Source organism: Gouania willdenowi, unplaced genomic scaffold (assembly GCF_900634775.1).
Source record: "Gouania willdenowi unplaced genomic scaffold, fGouWil2.1 scaffold_344_arrow_ctg1, whole genome shotgun sequence".
NCBI lineage: Eukaryota > Metazoa > Chordata > Actinopteri > Blenniiformes > Gobiesocidae > Gouania > Gouania willdenowi.
This window is the reverse complement of record NW_021145107.1, coordinates 92,678-114,203: the sequence shown is the minus strand read 5'-3', so window position 1 is coordinate 114,203 and position 21,526 is coordinate 92,678. Positions and strand designations below refer to the sequence as shown.

Genomic DNA, 21,526 nt, shown 5'->3' with positions numbered 1-21,526 from the left:
CATCATCTTCATCATCATCACTGTACTCACACAGTCCACCAGCATCTTCAGCAGCTCCTTGGCTCCTACCAGACTCTTAGCGAGCTCCAGAGGGTTGGAGGGCCTGAAGACGTTCACTGAGCTCACCTCCACCTGAGGAGGTTTACCTGGACACACACACACACACACACACACACACACACACACACACACACACACACACACACACACACACACACACACACACACACACACACACACACACACACACACACACACACACACACACACACACACACACACACACACACACACACACACACACACACACACACACACACACAGCAGTGTTTAGTGCACGCGCGCACACACACACACGCACGCACGCGCACACACACAATCGTACGTACCAACATTTCCACGCTAAGTACTATATTGGTTTTATCAATTTATCAACAATTTATCAAGAAATGGTACAAACTGTGTCCACACAAACCCTGGTGGTAGAACAGTGAAACTACTAAGGGTGTGAGAAAAAAAAATGTATTCCACGATATATCGTGGTATTTCACTGTCCAATTAATGTATCAATCCAAAAAAAATGTAATAAAGAAAAAAAAACGTTAAATTGCGCTAACATTAGAACAGTTAAACTCCCAGTCACTAGGTGTCAGTGATACGTGAACATCAGCTCTGCATCACTGCTCAATGCATTGAGCTGGTAGTTGATAGCACTTTATTTTCATAAAACATACTGAGCACTTTGATAGATGAATGTGGCTACTTAAAAAAAAAAAATTAAAACATAAAATCATAATCTGTTGTAGAAGCAAAAGTTAAACTTTTTTGAAAAATATAATTTGCCAGTTTGATAAACATTCCACTTGTTTTGATATTTGTTCTTGAATTACAGTTAGTTACCATTTACTTGTTCTAGCAAGTGGTAAAAAAATGAAATAAATTCTATTTCATTCCATTTTGTACTTGTAAAGGTGACATTTGTAATTATTGATATTACAATATTTTGTGATGTATATTGTATTGTTTAGTGTTAGAATATATTGTATTGTGACATGCAAATCGTGAATTGTATCGTATCGTCAGATTCATGGCAATGCACAGCCCTAGAAACTACACATAAAGTGTTCAGTTTATTAGCAGTATGAAATACCATATCTCACACATGTTCTCTGTTTCTTCTAATAAATGAAATATATCATTAATAATTTAGTTCACCATTTGAATAATTGGTGTAAAAGGTTATGAAACACAGCGTTGACAGGACAAGTTGATGGTGCTGAGTTGTTCAATGTGGGCTCTATTCTCCCATGTGTGTCAGTCAGCAAAGCTTCTGTCTGCGTGCTATTCTTATCAAACTTAAGTTGGTCACTGCGTGCCTTCATCCCAGTTACACACTCTGGGTGGAGTGACCATAAAATGTGGACGTTCCCATTCAAATCTGGCCTTACCCCTTATCTTTAACTTTTCATGTTTTTTGAGAGGAACCAAAAGCAGCACAAATTGTCAGTTTGACTGAAAAAGCTACTAAAAGATCTATAAAGCTACTAAAAGATCTATAAAGCTACTAAAAGATCCATAAAGCTGCTAAAAGATCTATAAAGCTGCTAAAAGATCTATAAAGCTACTAAAAGATCTATAAAGCTGCTAAACGATCTATAAAGCTGCTAAAAGATCTATAAAGCTACTAAAAGATCTATAAAGCTGCTAAACGATCTATAAAGCTACTAATCTACAGATCTAAAAATCAGGCTGAATGTTTCACTCCAAGAGAAAACAATGGGATGTTTACAGGAAGTGGGGCCGTGTGACATCATCAATCATGTGATTACAGGATGAAGGAACAGAGGCTCTAAAACTGTGAAGTAGTCCCATTTTTAAAAGTTAATAAAATGAATATGATGCATAATAATGTGTTTTGTTAGTTGTAGATTTACTAATAAGTACATTTCAAAGATTTAAGTCACATTTGTAAAAACTGTGGAGGATCCTTTAACCTCTAACCACACGTTTATTTCTCAGTAACAGGAACCAACTTATTGTTGTGAGTGAGTTGAAGGTTAGTGCTGCTGCTGTTTTCTACACATCATTAAAAGTCTTACCTGTCCCAAGGGACAACACCATCCCCAACTTCTTGGTGTCCTTCCCGCGGCCCTGAGGGAAAGATAAATTAAGAAAACAGCTCTAGTATTTATCAAACATACGTGAGCTTCACCTCAGCTGTCAGAGCTTTGTTGTACTGATGGATTTCTGCCATGGCGTCCAGCGTGGGGTTATTGGCCAGCAGCCCGCCGTCCAGAAAACGTCCCATTGGTTGGAAGTAGGTGGGCGCGGCTCCACTGGATCGAGCTGCTCTCCATACCAGCTGATCTGAGAGGAAAGGGAAAGAAGAAGGTGAGCTATAAGCAGAGGTGATGTGACGAAAAACAAATACTTTGTTGCTGTACTTAAGTAGTTGTTTTCTGATATCTGTACTTTACTTGAGTATTAATTTTTTTGGTGACTTTTTACTTTTACTCCTTATTTTTTTAAAACAAATATTTCCTACTCCACTATTTTAAAAATGAGTTTGTTACTTTTAAGACCTTTGAAGATGACGTCATGACATAAAAAGATGCACAACTTTGGTAGTTTGAGCTTTTTTCTGTTAGACAGGTCCCTTGTTTTATTTTTTTTTTTTACAACAAATACATTTAGTCGCATGTACTATTTTACTTTTACTCAAGTAAGGGATCAACTTTGATACTTTTACCAGAGTCATTTTTTATTCAAATATCTATACTTTTATTTTTTTTCAAAAACCAAAACGGTTTTTGAAAGTATGTTGGTCTGTTTGTTGGCGTGTGTGTGTGTGTCTGTTTGTGTACACAAGAACTTAGTTATAAGTTATGAACGGATTTTGGTGAAATTTTCAGAAATGTTGATAATGGGTGAAGGAACAGCTGATTCACTTTTGGTGATGTCCTGCTACCAAAATAAAACATATATACCGTATTTTTCGTACTATAAGGCGCACTTAAAATCCTTTAATCCTCTCAAAAATCAACAGTGCGCCTTATAATCAGGTGCGCCTTATGTATGAAATTAATATGTCAAAATGTTTTAGTACAACTTTGGTAAACTATGAAGCTTCAATGCTTGATGGATTTTTGGCACTTTAGGGCTACCGTAGTCAGGTGCCTCGTGGAGTGATATGTACCTGTATTGTTCTGTATTTTATGTGTTAAACCTGAACAATGTTGAGAGTTACTGTTAATGAGTTGAATAAAGTTTGACTTATCTGACCATTTTGTTTCGTTTAACGCGTCTTAATAATAATAATAACAACAACAAACCGGTGCACCTTATAATCCAAAAAATACGGTATTCCTTTCATTTTTCCATGCACACTGTGGAACTCCTGTTAAACATTGTTTTAGAACAGGGGTTCTCAACTGGTCTCACCCTGGGACCCACATTTTTCTACGGCCATTAAATCGCAACCCACGTTTTTCAAAAATAGGTGTTTTAAACACACATTCTCTTCTTTAAATCATAAATCTACATATTTTCCTGTGCAACATGCACTTCACAGCATGCCCATCATAAGAAAAGTTTCTTTCAAAATAAAAGATATGTCCAACATGAGAGACTTTAAGTATTTATTTATTTTTGACCAGCTGTTCGCAACCCACCCAGTACAGGTCCGCGACCCACTTTTGGGTCCCGACCCACCAGTTGAGAATCACTGTTTTAGAACACTGATGACGATTTGGAACAGTGTCTCCGTGGATGCATACGGATCCGATCGTCCGTTTTCAAAAGTCTGCGCTAAACGAGTGCGGGTTAATTTGAGTATTGAAGACGAGTATAACTTTTCTTTAACCACCTCTGACTTTAATGATCTGAAGCTCAATTTGCAGCAGAACTCAGCACAGATTGATTATTCAGCCAAAAAGTGAACGGATTTGACATCATTTAATCGTCATTAGTCAATCATTATGGAGTCATGATGAAGACACATTTAATCAAGATTAACGCAGTGCTTCTCAAAGTGTGTGGTGCGCCCTCTGGTGGGGAATGGAGACATGACAGGTGGGGCGCCACCTATTTCAGGCTAATCTTCTTAAAGTCCTAGTGGCATGATAAAATAAGTTGATTTCAATAGAATATATAAAAATATAGAACCCAATGATCATTCTGATATGACATGTATGGTCAAATGTTTATAGTACAGGTGAGAAATGAAAATAAATCCAACATTTCTGAGCGTATGCTGCAGTCAGAAGTTAAATCAGCTTTGGCTTTTTCCACAGTGCAGTGATTCCCAACCTTTTTAAAAGTAGCACTAAAGTGACGAGTTGTGCCAGCTCAGATATTTAGATACTGTATTTATTTTTTTTTACTAGATTTATATTTGAGGGAGTAAAGTTATTGAAATTGTTATTTATTTAACTATTTAATGATTTCATTAATATAGTGTATTTTTTTCCAAACTAGATTTATATTTGAGGAAGTGAAAGCATAGGATACAGTTGTTTAAGACTCCGTGTGGTGTTTTAATTTGAATAATAATACTAATCTAAAAAACTGCAAAAATATAATTTAATGAGACATTTTTTTTTCCTTTGTAACAAGTGTAAGAGCAGAATAATAACAATCCCTCCAGTGTGTCTGCTCCAAAAAGATGCCATAAAAATGTGAATAAAATCAACTCATCTGTGATTAAATAAAGTGCCAAGTAGCAGCCGTTTATTCCGTTATGTGTTTCTATAGAATTGTAGATATCTGACACTTCATTACATAGTTACAATTGTAATTGTTGATATCTACAATTCTATTCCCACTAGTCATAATGTTAATTGTAGATATAAATAATTCAATTCTCAGTAGTCATAATGTTAATTGTTAATATCTACAATTATTCTTACATTTCAGGTATCATGAAATGGAATTGTACATATTTCTGACTAGTCAGAAATATATATCTGTAACATGTCAAAATTGATTTCCAGATATTTACAATTAACATTTCAACATGTGTAACACAAACACAAAATGTAATTCCTATTAGTAAAAACTAAAACTGTTAAATGTTAAAACGGCTTGCCATAAGCTGTAAGCCATAAGCTGTACCAGTATTTCTCAAACATCCCTTTACTACGGTGTTCATTTTAGGACCTCCTCAGGTCTCAGAGTCAGGTATCGGGAAAACATCTGTTAAATCTAACAGCGTCACTTATCAAAACTAGTGTCGTCAAATGGCATGGCCACAGGCTTCAAAATAAAAGTCATCAGACTCAGGCTTTAAAACGCGACATGGCATTTTATTTTGAAAAAATGGAAAGTAAAGTAAGTTGAAAAGCCATTCTTTCCTTTTAATTTTTAAAAGTTAAGATATATTAACATATTGTTTGATTACTAAATACATAGAAACTTTTCATTATCTTAATCTTTAAAAATAAGTAAATAAAAAATAACAGCTTTCAACTTACTCTCATATCCGTAGCAACAAATTGACGACATCATGTGAATCTCCGGTTTCTTCAAAATAAAATGCTGTGTCATGTTTTAAGGCCTGAGGTCGTGCCATTTGACGTGTGATGACGTTTAATTTGACAGAGGTTTTGCTGAGTCATGAGTCTATTTGGTCTCATGACTGATACCTCACTCTGAGACCTGAGGATGCCCTAAAATGTCCAAACGTTGTTAGCATCAGTGTCTACACACCTTGGTGTGTCACCTTCCTACGCTTTGATGCTGGTTCTTCTGTGTATCCTACAATCAACACATCCTCATCCTCCAATCCTGTAACTCAAACCACACAAAGCAAACCTCCTGGTTGATGTTTCACTGCCTGCTTGAACTCATTTTGTCATCACCCAGTGAGCACGCCGTTCAATGCAAAATTCTATGGAAATGTGTGATATTAGATGGTCCCAAATTATTACTTGTTCAACTTTTACTCACATTCATGTTTTGCAAAAAATCCTGTGTGATTGTAGATGCTTCTGTTGTGACAGGTCACCAGATAAAACCATCACCAGATAAACTAATACACCATCAGCTAAACCTGTCTTTGTACCAGAGCCTTTTCATATTTGAATGTAGTCACAATAATCTGAACTGCTTGTTCATCACGACACATTAAAGGGTACGTGTAGTGTAAATGTATATCACAAATAATGTGTTTGTGTTACTAATAAACAAAATATGTGCACCCTTCTATTAAAAAAAACAATAAAAGGACTTTTTAGAATGATTTTATACCTTTGGGCATAAACTATGAAGTCAACATTTTGAACAGGATATGACGCACTTTTCGTTTCAACAACAGTGTTTTGTTGGTCTACAGTTTCTGAACAATGACGGAGTGTAAAGCCAATAGTTGCTATAACAACAAGAGAAAAACACCACAGAATCATTTCTTTTGTGTCTCTGAGCCAAATAACACTAAGTCAGAGTTATCCAGACGTTGGCTCCATATTATCAGAATGGGATACACACTTAAAACGTTGGCGTTCGGACCAAATTGGGTGGAATGTGAGGATTGCTTCAAGCTTAGCTGCTATGAGAGGAACCTGTGGGAAAAGCTAATGGGCTAAGCTAGTGGGTACCAAGCCAAAGTTACATCTGAAACCAGATGACAACAGAATTCCTTCACAGAAAGTCTTTAATGCAGCTTGTAAACATACTTGTTCAGAGCACTACTAAGTTTCTGCTTACAGGGGATACAATGGGGGGTGTGTCATGGCACTAACCGCATCCCCACCCCACTTTGTCAGGAGAACTTACCCGTTGGTTAGGTGCTGATCCTCAGAGGTAGTGGAGCATCATCCAATCAATGAACAGATAACCTTTCACGCAGCTTTAATCGTAGTTTCTAACCATATTTGTGCACTTCCAACACCTAACTACTCAGCCATGGCTCGTTTCTGCTGCTAACAACAGCTCTGTCCGATAGGCTAATTCTGATGCTGAGTGGGTGCAGGGAGGCTCACAAGAAGCAGAAAGTTAATGAGAAAGGTGAACATTAAACCTAGATGCTACACTTTATCACCGAGGGGAAGTTACACATTTAGCTTGTTTAGCACTGAGAGTAAACAGAAAAGCTACACTTCCCACAATGTAAATACACCTGTTATGCATCTACCTCCCACAATGCACCATGCTGATCAACAAAAGTGTATCATATCCTGTCCTGGTTTATGCTCCGAGGTATAAATATGTTCTAAAAAAGTCCTTTTAATGTGTTTTGTTTTTAAAAAAGGTGCACAGCACATATTTTGTTTATTGGTAATACATTAAAAATATTTTATGTATTACTACAGGTACCCTTTAAATGACACGATTGTAAATGGGATTCAGGGCAGAATTGGACTGATTTGTCTGTTTGTCACAGTTTCTAGACATTCCACTGCTCGTTTTCCAGTAAAAAGTGTGTAAATGTGTGATACTGTCCCAAAACATGCATGAGAAGCATTTTCGTGTTATGTCGGGGCCCAATTAAAAATAAAAAGAGTTATAAAACAAACCCAAAAACGGGTCAAATAGATTTTCCCATTTCCAAAGGTAAACTCGCGATCGTGAGGAGCTCGTATTGAACATCCACCGTTTATGAAAACCCAGTGAAATGGACGAGAAAGCAGCCACGTGACACTACATGTGATGATGTGCAACAGCGTTGTGCATGTTGAAGAACCTTGTGGAATGGTGAGAGGTCTGAACGTGGCACTGGTGGAGTACGGGGGCTCGCTGGCGACGGATGGGGGGTCATAGTTCCTGAAGATGTGCAGCTCGCCTGGATGTCGGTCTGCGAGAACACTGGTCACCATCACCCTGAACAAATAGAAAGCAAACATAGAAATACAACAAACAGCAGTACTGTCGCTTTGTATGTGAAAACATGTGTGGTCACAAGCATTAGCAGGGTTCTCACCAGGAAGTTTTCACAGTGTAGGGGGAGCACATGTTGTAGTGGGGTCAGGGGGAAACCCCCCCCATGGAAAATTTTGACATTTATAATCCTCTTAAACACTATTTGCTACATTTGGAGGGTGTTATTCCTTTTGTGGCCGCTAGACATACTTGAGGGGGCCGTAACATAATTGGGGGCTCCACGCTGTGATGTCGGCCCCTACGCTGTGTTTCAACCAGCATAGGGGCCGACATCACAGCGTAGGAGCCCCTACACTGTGATGTCGACTGCGCTGGCGAGAACCCTGATTAGGTTCAGATGTTTCAATGCAGTGTAACACCTGGGGTATTGAACATCAGTCATCTTGGTATCTTCTCCAAATTCTTTCTTCAGGAATTTCTCTAGTGGCGTGGTTTCGTATGGCCTCGACCCTTTGAACACCTGCTCTTTCATCCTGAAGTACAGGCAGCGCAGGTACTCCAAAGACTTACCTGCACACACAGGAACAACTCAACATTAGCTTAATTTAAAGGGATCTTTCACTGTTTCTACAAATGTGCCCTAAAACTTTTGAAATGTCCTTATTAGTAGTATCTATACCTTAAAAAAATGCATTATTTTGGACCACATACATTTTAATAACTTTTAAAAAAGGGACTACTTTACAGTTTTAGAGCCTGTGTTCCTCCATCTTGAACTCAAGTGACTGATGATGTCACACAGCCCCACTGCCCATAAACATCCCGCCTGATTTTTAAATAATTTAGCATCTTTTTAAATAATTTAGCAGCTTTTTACATCCTTTAGCAGCTTTTTCAGTGAAAATGACAACTTGTGCTGCTTTTGGTTTCTCTAAAAAAAAAAAAATCAGGAAAATTTAAAAATGCTGATGTAAACCTCTTTTGTTTAGCGAAGGAAGACAAAAATAGTTGTGACTACGGATGCAAACAATTAATCGATTATCGATTAATTGTTTGCAATTGCAATTAATTGCGTTTTGAACCCGTAATTCCCCGCCAGTCCATGTGAGGGCGTGCTTGACGCCAGACGTACTTGACGCACACGCGGGAACACAAGTGAAGCAGGGCTCTGACGACAACGACAAGACAAACGAGAAGCGGTACACTGACAGGATGAAGAGGGAAAAAAAACGGTAATGGAGTAATAGAGCGACTTTAAGTTGGTTAATGACTACAAAGACGCCAAATGCACAATATGTGGAAGCATTTTAAAGTACAACAACTCCACAACTTAGTTGAATTACCACCTAAAGATGTCACATTCAGCCGTGCTACAAGCAGCGAGTGGTTCTTCTCATCCAACAATCACCACAGTGTTGGGACGAATGGTATGTGATTCCACGAAAGCAGAGGGCATTACCCAGCGGATATGTAACATGGTTACTACAGACATGCTGTCGATAAACGTTGTTGACTGACAGGGATTTCGAGAGGTAATGAATTAAATCAAGCCAGGGTACAATATCCACTCTAGAACAACCATAACCATCCACATGCTACGTGAGGAAGAACGCAGCGTTGAAAAGACAACTTGCAACCACGAATGTGGCCATCACAACAGACTGTTGGACTTCCTTGTATACAGAAAGCTACATCACAGTTACATTCCACTACATTAAACCAAACTGACAGGTAATGTCAGCAGTCCTACTCACAGACAGCATGTCAGTGAGGCATACTACTGACAGTTTAGCTGACAAGTTAAACCAGGTTGTGGAAACATGGGGCGTGTAGTTGCTCGTGTACATGACAATGCATGGAATATCGTCTTGGCAAACAGTCCCACACGAGTCAATTGGCACTCAGTTCCTTGTTTCGGTCACATTCTGCAGCTGGCCATTAACAAGGGTTTCGCTACCTACATTAACCGAGTCAAACAAAGCACTCATAAACTCATCCAATCCTGTAAAACCAGGTGGAATTCAGTCATTGAAAAGTTTTACAGACTAATGGAGCAGCGGTGTCTGCTGTACTATCAGACCACACAGTGACCAAACTCACAGATGCCAGGATGCTGGAGCTGAGGGAAAAATATTGGCAATTGATGGAGGATTTGGCGCCAGTGCTGGAAACACTCAAGTGTGCAACGACCATCATGTCTACTGAGGTGTTCATATCAGACACGTATCCCATCACCTTCAGCCTGATCAACGTGCATCTCAAGACAGACGATGGAGACACCAGCAAAGTGGGGGAATTAAAATCCAGAGTGTGTACTTCACTGGGTGAAAGGATGAATGTAAGTGTGGAGGCCACACTATGTAGCTCCACTTAAGATAAGTTATTTTCTCAGTTACTTCACATCAATATTTCTTTCAGTTGAAACTCAACATGTTTTGTTTTGTATTGTTTGCAGCTCTCCCCTGAACAATAAGAGTGGCATCATCCAAGATGGCTGCTAAAGGAGGGCGGAGTTAAAGCAGAAGCTACCATCTTGGGGAAGCCACTGGGGGGGGAGGAAGCTGTCTGTTTAATTTGTTTAGTGATTTAATAGTGAATTAGAAATGTTAGTTTAGAGTTATATTGGATTGGTTTATTATGTTTATAGTTTAGTTTGATACATTGCTTCTATTAGTTTAATTATAGGTTTTCACCACTGTATGTTTGAAAATTCCCACACCCTAATTATCTTTGTTGGCCAGTCACCTGTGTTTAAAAACAGCACCATATTTGTCATTGGGAGATCAGTGGGGAAAGGTAAAGTTCCTGTGTTCACCTCAGTTCATTAGTTTTGTTTGAATTTACTTGATAGGTGAATTTTTGTTAAACTTAAATATTGTGTTAATAAATTCAATCATCTTTTTTGAAAGCTACACTTGTGTTCCTGCTTTTGCTGTTTGGTCCATGACATAATTGGTGGCAGTGGTGGGATGATACAGTAAAGAACCAGGTGTATTGCTTTCTTCCTCCAAAATTTTTTTTTTTGTGGAGGTTGAGAAATGAGAGGTAGAGGGCGAAAATGAGCCAGAGAAGAGTGCAACCGAGAGCAGCTATTGGAAATGAAGGAGCCAGAAGAAACTGATGGAAAGGAGCTTGGTGCAATGGGTGGAGCAATGGATGAAGAGGTACACAGAGGAAAATCAATTGAGGATCTAGCTCAAATGTTTCAAGTCTTCATGGGACAGCAAGGAGTACGAGATGCCCAATGGAACAAAGAGATGGCTATGCAAGATAATAGATTCAGGTCTTTGCAGCATCAATTTACTCTCCTCCAGCAGGAAATATCCACCCGAGCTGATTTTGGGCAGCAATCTGTTCAGTCAATTTCTCACCAGGTGGATGGCCATCCAATTAATGCACCAGCACAGAGTCGCTACCCTCAGCAACTGCTGAAGCTAATGAAGGTCAGTCACGGTTCTTTAGAGATCCTAAACTGCAAAAACTAACAGATTCTGATGATATTGAACATTTTCTTATAACTTTTGAACGTATTGCAGTTGCTTGCATGTGGCCTAGGTCAGAGTGGGCTTTTCAGCTAATTCCCTTGTTAACGGGTAAAGCAAGGAGTGCCTTTGTGCACATGGATGTTAATGAAAGCCTTAATTATGACCAGGTGAAGGCTGTAATTCTTAGGAAATATGACATCAATCCAGAGTCATATCGTCAAAGATTTCGAGCTCTGCAGGTGGAGGCTGATGAAACACCAAAAGAACTGTATGTAAGACTAAAAGATCTATATGGGAAATGGGTACAACCAAGAAACAAAACAGTGGATGAAATTGGTGAGGTGATTATTCTTGAACAATATCTGAGAATGTTATCTCCTGAGCTCCAGGTTTGGATCAAGGAGCAGGACCCGCAGACAGCAGCTAGGGCTGCTGGGCTGGCCGATATGTTTGTGGCTGCACGTCCGAGGCACCAATCATGGGCCTCTACATCCTGGAAACCAACCAGGTACACTCCAAAACCAGGAACTCTTCCGCCAACCATGGTGCCAGCCCCTACGGTCAGTAAGCTTCCTGTAAAAGAAAATCAACCATTTCTTAATGTGTCTGCAAAGAACTTTAAACCCATAATCTGTTATCTATGTGGGCAAGAGGGTCACACAAAACCAAGATGCCCACAAAATGTTGTGACCTTAACACAAATGTGTTACGTTCCAAGAGCAAAGTGTGAGCCCGGAAAAAGACCTCAATCACTGAAAGTGACCTCAATTGAGGTGAATGGGAAAGTTCTCCAAGCACTCATTGACACTGGGAGTACCCAAACCCTGATGCATCGTCGGTATGTTCCTGCACATGTTATTTGTAGTACTGAGTTGGTTCCAATTTGCTGTGTTCATGGAGATGAAAAACCATATCCTACAGCCAACGTCTATGTGAAAGTTGAAGGAAACACTTACCTGTTGAGAGTGGGTGTAACAGACAATCTGCCATTCCCAGTCATTTTGGGACATGATCTCCCAGTCCTTTTGGATTTGATTGCCCCAGTGAAACACTGCAACGTAGCTCTGACATGGTCCCAGGCTAAACAAGTGGATGATGTGGGTCAAACTTTGAGTACTCTTCCATTTTATAATGCAGAGATCCAAATAAATCCCACAAAGACTCCAAAAACCCGACAGCAGAGACGCCAAGAAAAATTTAGGCACACTGTTAATGAGCCCTGTGGTGCCCCTGACTTGCCACTGGGTTTTGAACTCCCAGACAACATTAGGATGCTGCAGCAGCAGGATGAAAGCTTAGCTGAGTATCTAAGGGAGGCCCAAGAAAATGCTGAGGTTAATGGGGGTTCGGAACAGACTGTGGGCTATGACATCAGGAATGGTGTTCTTTACCGCTGCAATGGGTCAGTTAGGCAACTGATGGTTCCACAAGATGCCAGGGATGCAATCCTGACACTGGGTCACTCAATTCCCTGGGCTGGCCACCTAGGGAAGCATAAAACCTCAGCCCGTATCCAACGTCATTTTTACTGGCCTGGTCTGCGCAAAGATGTATCACAGTTCTGTAGGAGCTGCCCTCAATGCCAACAAACTTCTGCTAGGTTTCCGCCCAAAGTTCCACTTCAACCTCTGCCAATAATAGAAACACCCTTTGAGCGTGTGGGAATGGACATTGTGGGCCCATTGGATAAGAGCAAGACAGGAAACCGGTTCATGTTGGTAATAACAAATTATGCCACTAAATATCCTGAAGTGTTTCCACTTAAAACGATCAAGGCGAAACCAATTGCATGGTGTCTTGTACATTTTTTTTCAAGAGTTGGGCTGCCCCAGGAGATCCTGACACATAGGGGTTCTAACTTTATGTCCAGACTGTTGCAGGATGTGTACAAGCTGCTGGGCATAAGAAGTTTGAGAACAACTCCCTATCATCCACAGACCGACGGACTCACAGAGCGGTTCAATCAAACTCTTAAGCAGATGCTCCGTAAGTTTGTTAACGACACTGGCTCTGATTGGGATCTTTGGCTCCCCTACCTCATGTTCGCATACAGAGAAGTTCCACAAGCTTCAACTGGCTTTTCACCTTTTGAACTTCTTTATGGTCATGAGGTCAGGGGCCCTTTAACACTGTTGAAGGAAATCTGGGAGAAAGATGATACTGGCAAAGAACCTGTTAATGTTGTGTCATATGTTCTCCAGATGAGGGAAAATTTGGAGAAGATGACTGCTCTGGCCCAGGAGAACATGTTAATGGCACAGCATCGGCAGAGGGTTTGGTATGATGTCAAAGCTTGGGAAAGAGGGTTTGAGTCTGGCCAAAAAGTTCTTGTGATGTTGCCAACCAAGGAGACCAAGCTATTGGCCAAGTGGCAGGGGCCCTATGAGGTAATTAAAAAGCTAGGTCCTACAACCTATCAAATCTCAATCCCAGGTCACCATCGTCCTATGAGGACCCTGCATGTCAACCTGCTAAAGGAGTGGGTCCCTAGACCAGCGAAGTCTTCCAGTGTTCTACTCATCAGGAATGTTACAGATGAAGAAGTGGAAGAACAATATCTGCCAGAGGAATGTTCCTCATCTGCAGATCTTGGACATTTATCTGGAATCCAGCAATTACAGGTGAGGGCATTGTGCACACCTGATATTTTCCAAGCCAACCCAGGTCACACTGACATCATGCAGCATCACATCACATTAAAGGAGGATGCAGTCATCAGGCGTATGAGTTATAGAATCCCTGAACGGTTGCTTGGTCCACTTCAGAAAGAGATTGATCTGATGCTGTCCATGGGAATCATTGAGGTTTCTCAGAGTGAGTGGTGTAACCCTATCGTTCTCGTACCAAAAAAAGATGGCACCCTTAGATTTTGCATTGACTTTAGGTACTTAAACACCATCTCAAAATTTGATTCCTATCCAACTCCACGTATTGACGAGCTGATCGACAAACTGGGAAAGGCCCGATATCTAACAACAATTGACCTTGCTAAGGGTTATTGGCAAGTTCCTTTGTCTCAGCAGTCCCGTGAGTTCACCGCCTTCCGGACACCATGGGGCCTCTTCTATTTTACAGTAATGCCCTTTGGATTGCATGGAGCACCAGCTTCCTTTCAAAGGTTAATGGACAAGGTACTGAATGGTCTGTCAGAATTCGCTTCAGCATATTTGGATGATATTGTCGTTTACAGTTTGTCATGGGAAGAGCATTTGGAACATCTTAAATCTGTCTTTGAGTGTCTCAGGAAAGCGGGCCTCACCATCAACCCTGCTAAATGCATGCTGGCGAAAACAGAAGTAGAGTACCTCGGCTATGTCATCGGAGGTGGTGTCATTAAACCCCAAGTTCAGAAGATGAAGGGAGTTCAATCCTTCCCTTTGCCACGAACTACAACTGAGCTGAGGTCATTCATTGGCATGTCAGGTTGGTACCACAGATTTATTCCAAACTACTCTGCTCGAGCTGCTCTGCTTACAGATATGGTGAGCCTACGACATCCAAAGCTGCTATGCTGGACTGAGGAGGCAAAGAAGGCATTTAAGGACATTCAGCAAGCACTAACCAGTGACACATGTTTGCATTGTCCTGACTTTGGGAAGCCATTTATTTTACAGACTGATGCTTCTGACCGTGGGCTAGGAGCAGTACTGCTTCAAGGACCTGTAAATGATCGTCATCCAGTGGCTTTCATAAGCAGGAAGCTGTATCCAAGAGAAAGGAAGTACTCCACCATTGAAAAAGAATGCCTTGCAGTCAAATGGGCCTTGGATTCACTAAAATACTACCTTCTTGGGAGGAAGTTTCTTCTTGAAACCGATCACAAGGCCCTGACATGGCTACATAGAATGAAAGATGCCAACAGTCGGATTACCTGCTGGTACTTGGCCATGCAGCCCTACCACTATGAAGTCCATCACGTACCAGGCAAGAGGAATGCTACAGCAGACTATCTCTCTCGCTTCCACAGCGAGAGTTCAGAGGAGGGGGAGTGTGTTGGGGGCCACACTATGTAGCTCCACTTAAGTTAAGTTATTTTCTCAGTTACTTCACATCAATATTTCTTTCAGTTGAAACTCAACATGTTTTGTTTTGTATTGTTTGCAGCTCTCCCCTGAACAATAAGAGTGGCATCATCCAAGATGGCTGCTAAAGGAGGGCGGAGTTAAAGCAGAAGCTACCATCTTGGGGAAGCCACTGGGGGGGGAGGAAGCTGTCTGTTTAATTTGTTTAGTGATTTAATAGTGAATTAGAAATGTTAGTTTAGAGTTATATTGGATTGGTTTATTATGTTTATAGTTTAGTTTGATACATTGCTTCTATTAGTTTAATTATAGGTTTTCACCACTGTATGTTTGAAAATTCCCACCCCCTAATTATCTTTGTTGGCCAGTCACCTGTGTTTAAAAACAGCACCATATTTGTCATTGGGAGATCAGTGGGGAAAGGTAAAGTTCCTGTGTTCACCTCAGTTCATTAGTTTTGTTTGAATTTACTTGATAGGTGAATTTTTGTTAAACTTAAATATTGTGTTAATAAATTCAATCATCTTTTTTGAAAGCTACACTTGTGTTCCTGCTTTTGCTGTTTGGTCCATGACAGTAAGCTACATCCATTAATTTAATTATTGTAAATATTTTAACTGCTTGCATTGCACACAAAGTACATTGTTTGACAACTGTAGTTTTTACCTGCTTCTACTATCTTATCTAATTAATATAAATAATTAATATCAAGCAATCTATTAATGATGAATAGTGGTTTATTCATGAAATGATAAAATACTGAACCTATTACAAACAAATTATGATTAAAAACAATATCACATTTAAATCCAATTTATTATCTTTTTGTTCACAGATTGCTTCTGATGACATGACGTCAACACCACCAATGCTAGCCACCATGCTGGATCCTAGGCATAAGCACCCCACCAAGGAGGATCGCAGCTCATGCCAAAATGCTTGAAGTGCTGGCAGAAGCAGAAGCCAGATGTGGGAGCTCCACATCAGCAGATGCCGCTGGATACCAGCAAGAGGTGGTCGGTGCAGTGCCAGTCCAGGGAGCTGTGCTTCAGAGACACAGTGCTTATGCTTTACTCATGGGTGAAAACTATACCACCAGAAGCACTGATGACGTAGTAACAGAAGTAGACAGATTTTTGAAGTATCCGCCACCACCCCTTGATTCTATCCCTGCAGCATGGTGGAAAGTCAATGAAGGAAGGTCTCCAAGAATGGCAAACTTGGCAAGAAAGTACTTGACCATACTAGGGGTGTGAAAAAAAAAATCAATTTTAAGATATATCGCAATTTTTTGGGTGCTGATTTTAAATAAAAAAATTTCTATTTAAAAAAACAATTTTTTTTAAATTTAATTTAATTTCTTTTTTGATATTGAATCAATATTTTTGTGTATTTGTGCAATGTTTCAGTGGTGGTTACAATTCTTTCTGTGTTGCAATGGTTATTTGATGAACTTGATTTTATGATGGCAGTGTGTAATACCTGCAATATTTATGTATGTACAGGAATTTTATTTTCATATAATCTGTTCAGATCAGTGCTTATTTTGTGCATTATCAGTAACTCAGGGTGATTAATCCTTAATGTTCTCACTTACAGCTGTTACAATGCCGTCATTATGTTGCCATGATAACTTTGAGACTTCTACACAGTAGTTTCAGTGAAAAGAAACTTGTTCCACTTTATTTTATGATGGCAATGTGTAACACGGTATTTTCCTTTTTTCAGTGAAAATTTGCAAAAACACTATTAATAAATAATAAATAGGATGTTTTGAAGCAAATAGTTTTGACTCACTTTGTCTGAATGATCAATATCTTCTGATGAACATATACAGCAACATGATTTTTCATCTCAACGATTAATTTTGATATTAACTGGGTAGAATATCAACATATATCGTGATATATCGTATCGTGATACGTATAGTATTGCAACATCCTTGAAAATACTCACCACTAGGCCATACCAGGCACGTCAGTTCCTTCTGAGCTTGTATTCTCAACAGCTGGTCTAAGTGTTAACAGGAGTCAGTGATGTATTGTGTAGTTTTTTGGCAGTTTAAATTGGGTTTCAGGAGGTTTAGGAGCTGTTTAATGCAGCCAAGACGGGAGGAGGAGGGCGGTGCGCCTAATAAGCGCTCCCCAGAAACACGTATTCCCCATAAAAAATGTTCCTTTCTTCTCACACTGACGCATTTCATGCCGATTCTGTCCATTTGATTTAGTCCGTGATTCCATTATCGTGGATTTTATAGGGCCCTATACTTAATATGTGTTATAGGAAGGATAAAAAATAAATAAATAAACATTGATGTTTGATGCCAGTGAATAGATAACGTATCGCTAGACGAAACATTGCAATATATCATTGTATGAAGATATTGTCACACTCCAAGTTTAAGGGAGAGTAAAGGTCCCTTAGAAGAGCTCTTCTTCTCCGCTTCATTGTCTACTACCAAACCGCAGAGTCATTTTAAAATGGTGGAACACAGACCCTGAAACGGTAAAGTAGTCCCATTTTGACACAGATCTCTAGGTTTTAGGCCACATTTGTAAAAACCCTTTAAATAAAAGAAGAGGAAAAGGTGTAGAACTAACAATAAATAAACTAACCGTGGATGATAGCAAGAGCCAGGATGCCCCCGGTGCTGGTGCCGGCTACCCAGTCGAAGAGTTCTCGAGTGGGCCGACCTGCTTCTTTCTCCAGGGCAATTAACATCTGGATCAGCACGAGGCCTTTGATACCTCCCCCGTCGAGACACAGAAGTCTGTCCATCCTTTAGGACAGGAAGAGACAAAAAAAAACAGCTATAAGCAGACTGACACTAGTTGTCTCTACCATGAGCTAATACAGGCTGTAATATACTCGGTAGCCATTGTCATATAGAAAAAAGCCAATAAGGCTGGTGTCAAATTACAGACACTTCAGCTGGTGATCTGACAGGTAGCATATAAGAATACCAAATGTCATCAACAAAAAAAGCCATGTCAAACCCAGGACCAAGTCGACACGACAGAAACTGACTGAGAATATAATGGTTTTCTTTATTTTTCTGCTAAAACTTCTGGTTGAAGTTATGAAGAATTCACTCATGCTTTAAATAACAATATAAGAAGTTTTAAAACAGGAAGTGTTTAAAATCAGCTTGTTTTAGGGGGAATCCCTGCTCAGCCTTGTTCGGGGCGTAGGAACTTCCACAGCTGAATAACATACCAGCATTCATTCATCAACTATTCACACACTTCTGTTGTTGTTTCGGTCGATCAGCTACTTGTTGAAGTGCAACACATAGATACTCAAGCAGCTATTCTGATTTGTCGCTGTAGAAAATGCTTTTCCAGGGAATCGTGTGGGTTTCTATTGTTGAAACAAGTTGGACAAGTCTGAAGACATTACTCAGAACTGGTCTGTGGCTTTTATCAGTACATCACTATGGCAGAACCTGTTCACAAAGATGGATGCTTCCCACTGTGCCAACATTCAGAACTTTGCCTTGGTTCATTTGTAAAACAGCAACAGTGTCATTTGTGACAGGGGTCAGCTGTTAAAAGGATTCTCCACTGTTTTTACAAGTTTGGTCTAAAATCTTTGAAATGTCCTTATTAGTAGATCTATGCCTAACAAAACACATTGTTTTGCATAATATTTATTTAGTTGCCTTTTAAAAAAATGGGACAACTTAACAGTTTTAGAGCCTGTGTTCCACCATATTGAAATCATGTGATTGATGATGTCACACGGCCCCACTGCCTGTAAACATCCCATTGTTTTCTATTGGAGTGAAACATTCAGCCTGAATTTTATATCATTTAGTAGCTTTTTCGACAATTTAGCAGCTTTTTAGAATATTTAGCAGCATTTTTAGATCATTTAGCAGCTTTTTAGGTTATTTAGAAGCTTTTTATATCATCTAGCAGCATTTTTAAATCATTCAGTATCTTTTTAGATCATTTAGCAGCTTTTTAGGTTATTTAGAAGCTTTTTATATCATTTAGCAGCATTTTTAAATCATTCAGTATCTTTTTAGATCATTTAGCAGCTTTTTAGATCCGTTAGTAGCTATATAGGTCATTTAGCAGCTTTTAAGGTCATTTAGCAGCTTTTTAGGGCTGTAGTCAACCAAGAAAATGGTTGGTCGACCAAGCCTTTGGCACACGTAGAGATTAATCGACCGAAAAATAAGGAAAATGAATGAGCAGCTGCAGAGGAGGACGATAAATATTTTGTTTTGGCTTTTTGTGGTGCTGATTTGCTTTTAAACACGGACCATTTATGATATGAACCTTATTCAAGTTTTGACCAGAACCGGACAAAGCAAAACTGAAACCTCGAGGTCCGACAGACATTAGGTATTTATATACGTGCCCGACCTGGAACCGACAATTAAAACCTATTTTTTCCTCATACAAATGACTTTGTTTTAGTGGTAAACCTGCTTTTATTTATAATAATTGTTGATGTCAACATCAGATCAGCGCATGGGGGAAACAAACACACGTCAAAGACAGGTGCGCAGTGGGTGCTGTGGCACCAGAGACAGCAGTGGATGAATTTACATAATCTACGTATCAAATATAAGGATAATCCATGTTCTTGTGCAGAAAAAGGATTGATTCAACATGGATGCTTGTGCTTCAAGCCTGTCCTAATTTGTTCCCTCTCTGCTCCGATCAGAGCAGTCAGTGACAGCGCAACACTTTTTTTTTTGCAGCCAGCACTCACTCACACAGCTGTTGCTGGACATAGAAGTGTATTGCATTGCATTTTTTGGTATTGAACCTGATACCGTTGCTGGTCGGCCAACAAAAATCTTGGTCGACCACGACGGCATCGGTCAATTAGTCGACTAAACAACCAAAGTTGGCAGGTTTTTAGTTCAATTAGCAGCTTTTTAGGTCATTTAGCCAGCTGTTGAAGAACTACCACCATCCTCAGGGTTTGTGTGTCTTCAACGGTCTGTGATTTACTCTCTAACTTCAGCCACCAGAATGTATCAGTGCATTGTTTAAGGAAGTGTAAGGTCCCTTAGGGGTGCTTTTCTCGTTTGTTTTTCTCGTCCCGTGCGATCACAGATTTTTTGAATTGTTTATATCCTCTTTCGGTAAACAAAAGAGGGTTACATCGACATCTTTTTTAGAGCACCAAAAGCGGCACAAGTTTTCATTTTGAGTAAAAAACCTGCTAAATGATTTAAAAACCTGCTAAATGTTCTAAAAAAGTTGCTAAATGATCTAAAAATCAGACTGAATGCTTCACTCCAATAGCTGAATAAAACGTGAGATGGGTTTAGACATACTGATGATGTGTTGTTGCAATAGTATAGGATAGGATTAATATTGCTTCTTCTTGCTTCTCTCGATTGCTTCTTCTTGCTTCTCTCGACAAGGTCAGTCGCACTCTCTGTTTCTCCCTCCCTTCCGTCTTATCTCTCCCCCAGCTGCTGCTTTGTCAGGTCTTGTGAAACTAACAAGAGCCTCTCTCTGCAACTCATCCAAAACCGGAATAATGGAATTAATTAGTTGGTCTCTCAGTGCTATCGATCAGATTTTTTCGACGCAAAGAACCAGGGGTGGTGACCCCGCATGTCCAAGCGGGACGTTTGCGGCTGGATACACACTTGACCCTTGGAACAAGTGGCAAGTTGTGTGTCTGTCCATCCTTTCCGTGGAAGACGTGGAGGACATCTACATGATTGGAATAATGATAGTAGGCATGCTGCTGATCGGAGCTGGTGGCTTCCTAATCTATCGAAAAGTCCGTACTACGCTGGTGACTGTTTTGGAAAAGCTGCCAGTGATTTCTGAAGGATGTAGCAGGGCTCTGAACACTCAGACTCATGTGTTGATCGATATCAAAAGCAAGCAAGAGCTGCTTTTGGATCGTCTACGCGTTATGGATAACAACTGGGAGAAGTTGGAGACCAGGCTTGGAAGTGGAAACTAGGCCACTCATTGGATTACAGCAGAGAGACCCAGGACAGAAGGCTATTGGAAATTAACATAGCCTGTATCAAATCACATTGCTTATCTCCCTTTCGGCTCCCCAGCCAGCCAAGGCTAAAGCCAAGGTTGTCTCAACTCTTATCACCAGGAAGTTTCTGCAGACGGCGGCTCTTACCCCCACTCCCTCCCCCCGCTCCTTCCCTACATTCCTCCTGGAACTGTTGATGCTGAACTTTTCCGCACGTCATCTGGTTGTCAG

The 21,526-nt window shown here is 40.1% G+C and overlaps 1 protein-coding gene across 1 annotated transcript in view; it reads right to left on the bottom strand.

Moving 5' to 3' along the window:
* Positions 1 to 21,526, bottom strand: part of LOC114459777 (85/88 kDa calcium-independent phospholipase A2-like) — a 52,573-nt gene that overhangs the window by 6,477 nt on the left and 24,570 nt on the right. The window contains 6 exon segments of the mRNA XM_028441918.1: positions 31 to 146; positions 2,100 to 2,151; positions 2,213 to 2,367; positions 7,679 to 7,815; positions 8,235 to 8,385; positions 17,938 to 18,101. Of these exon segments, the coding sequence (XP_028297719.1) occupies positions 31 to 146; positions 2,100 to 2,151; positions 2,213 to 2,367; positions 7,679 to 7,815; positions 8,235 to 8,385; positions 17,938 to 18,101 (775 nt within the window).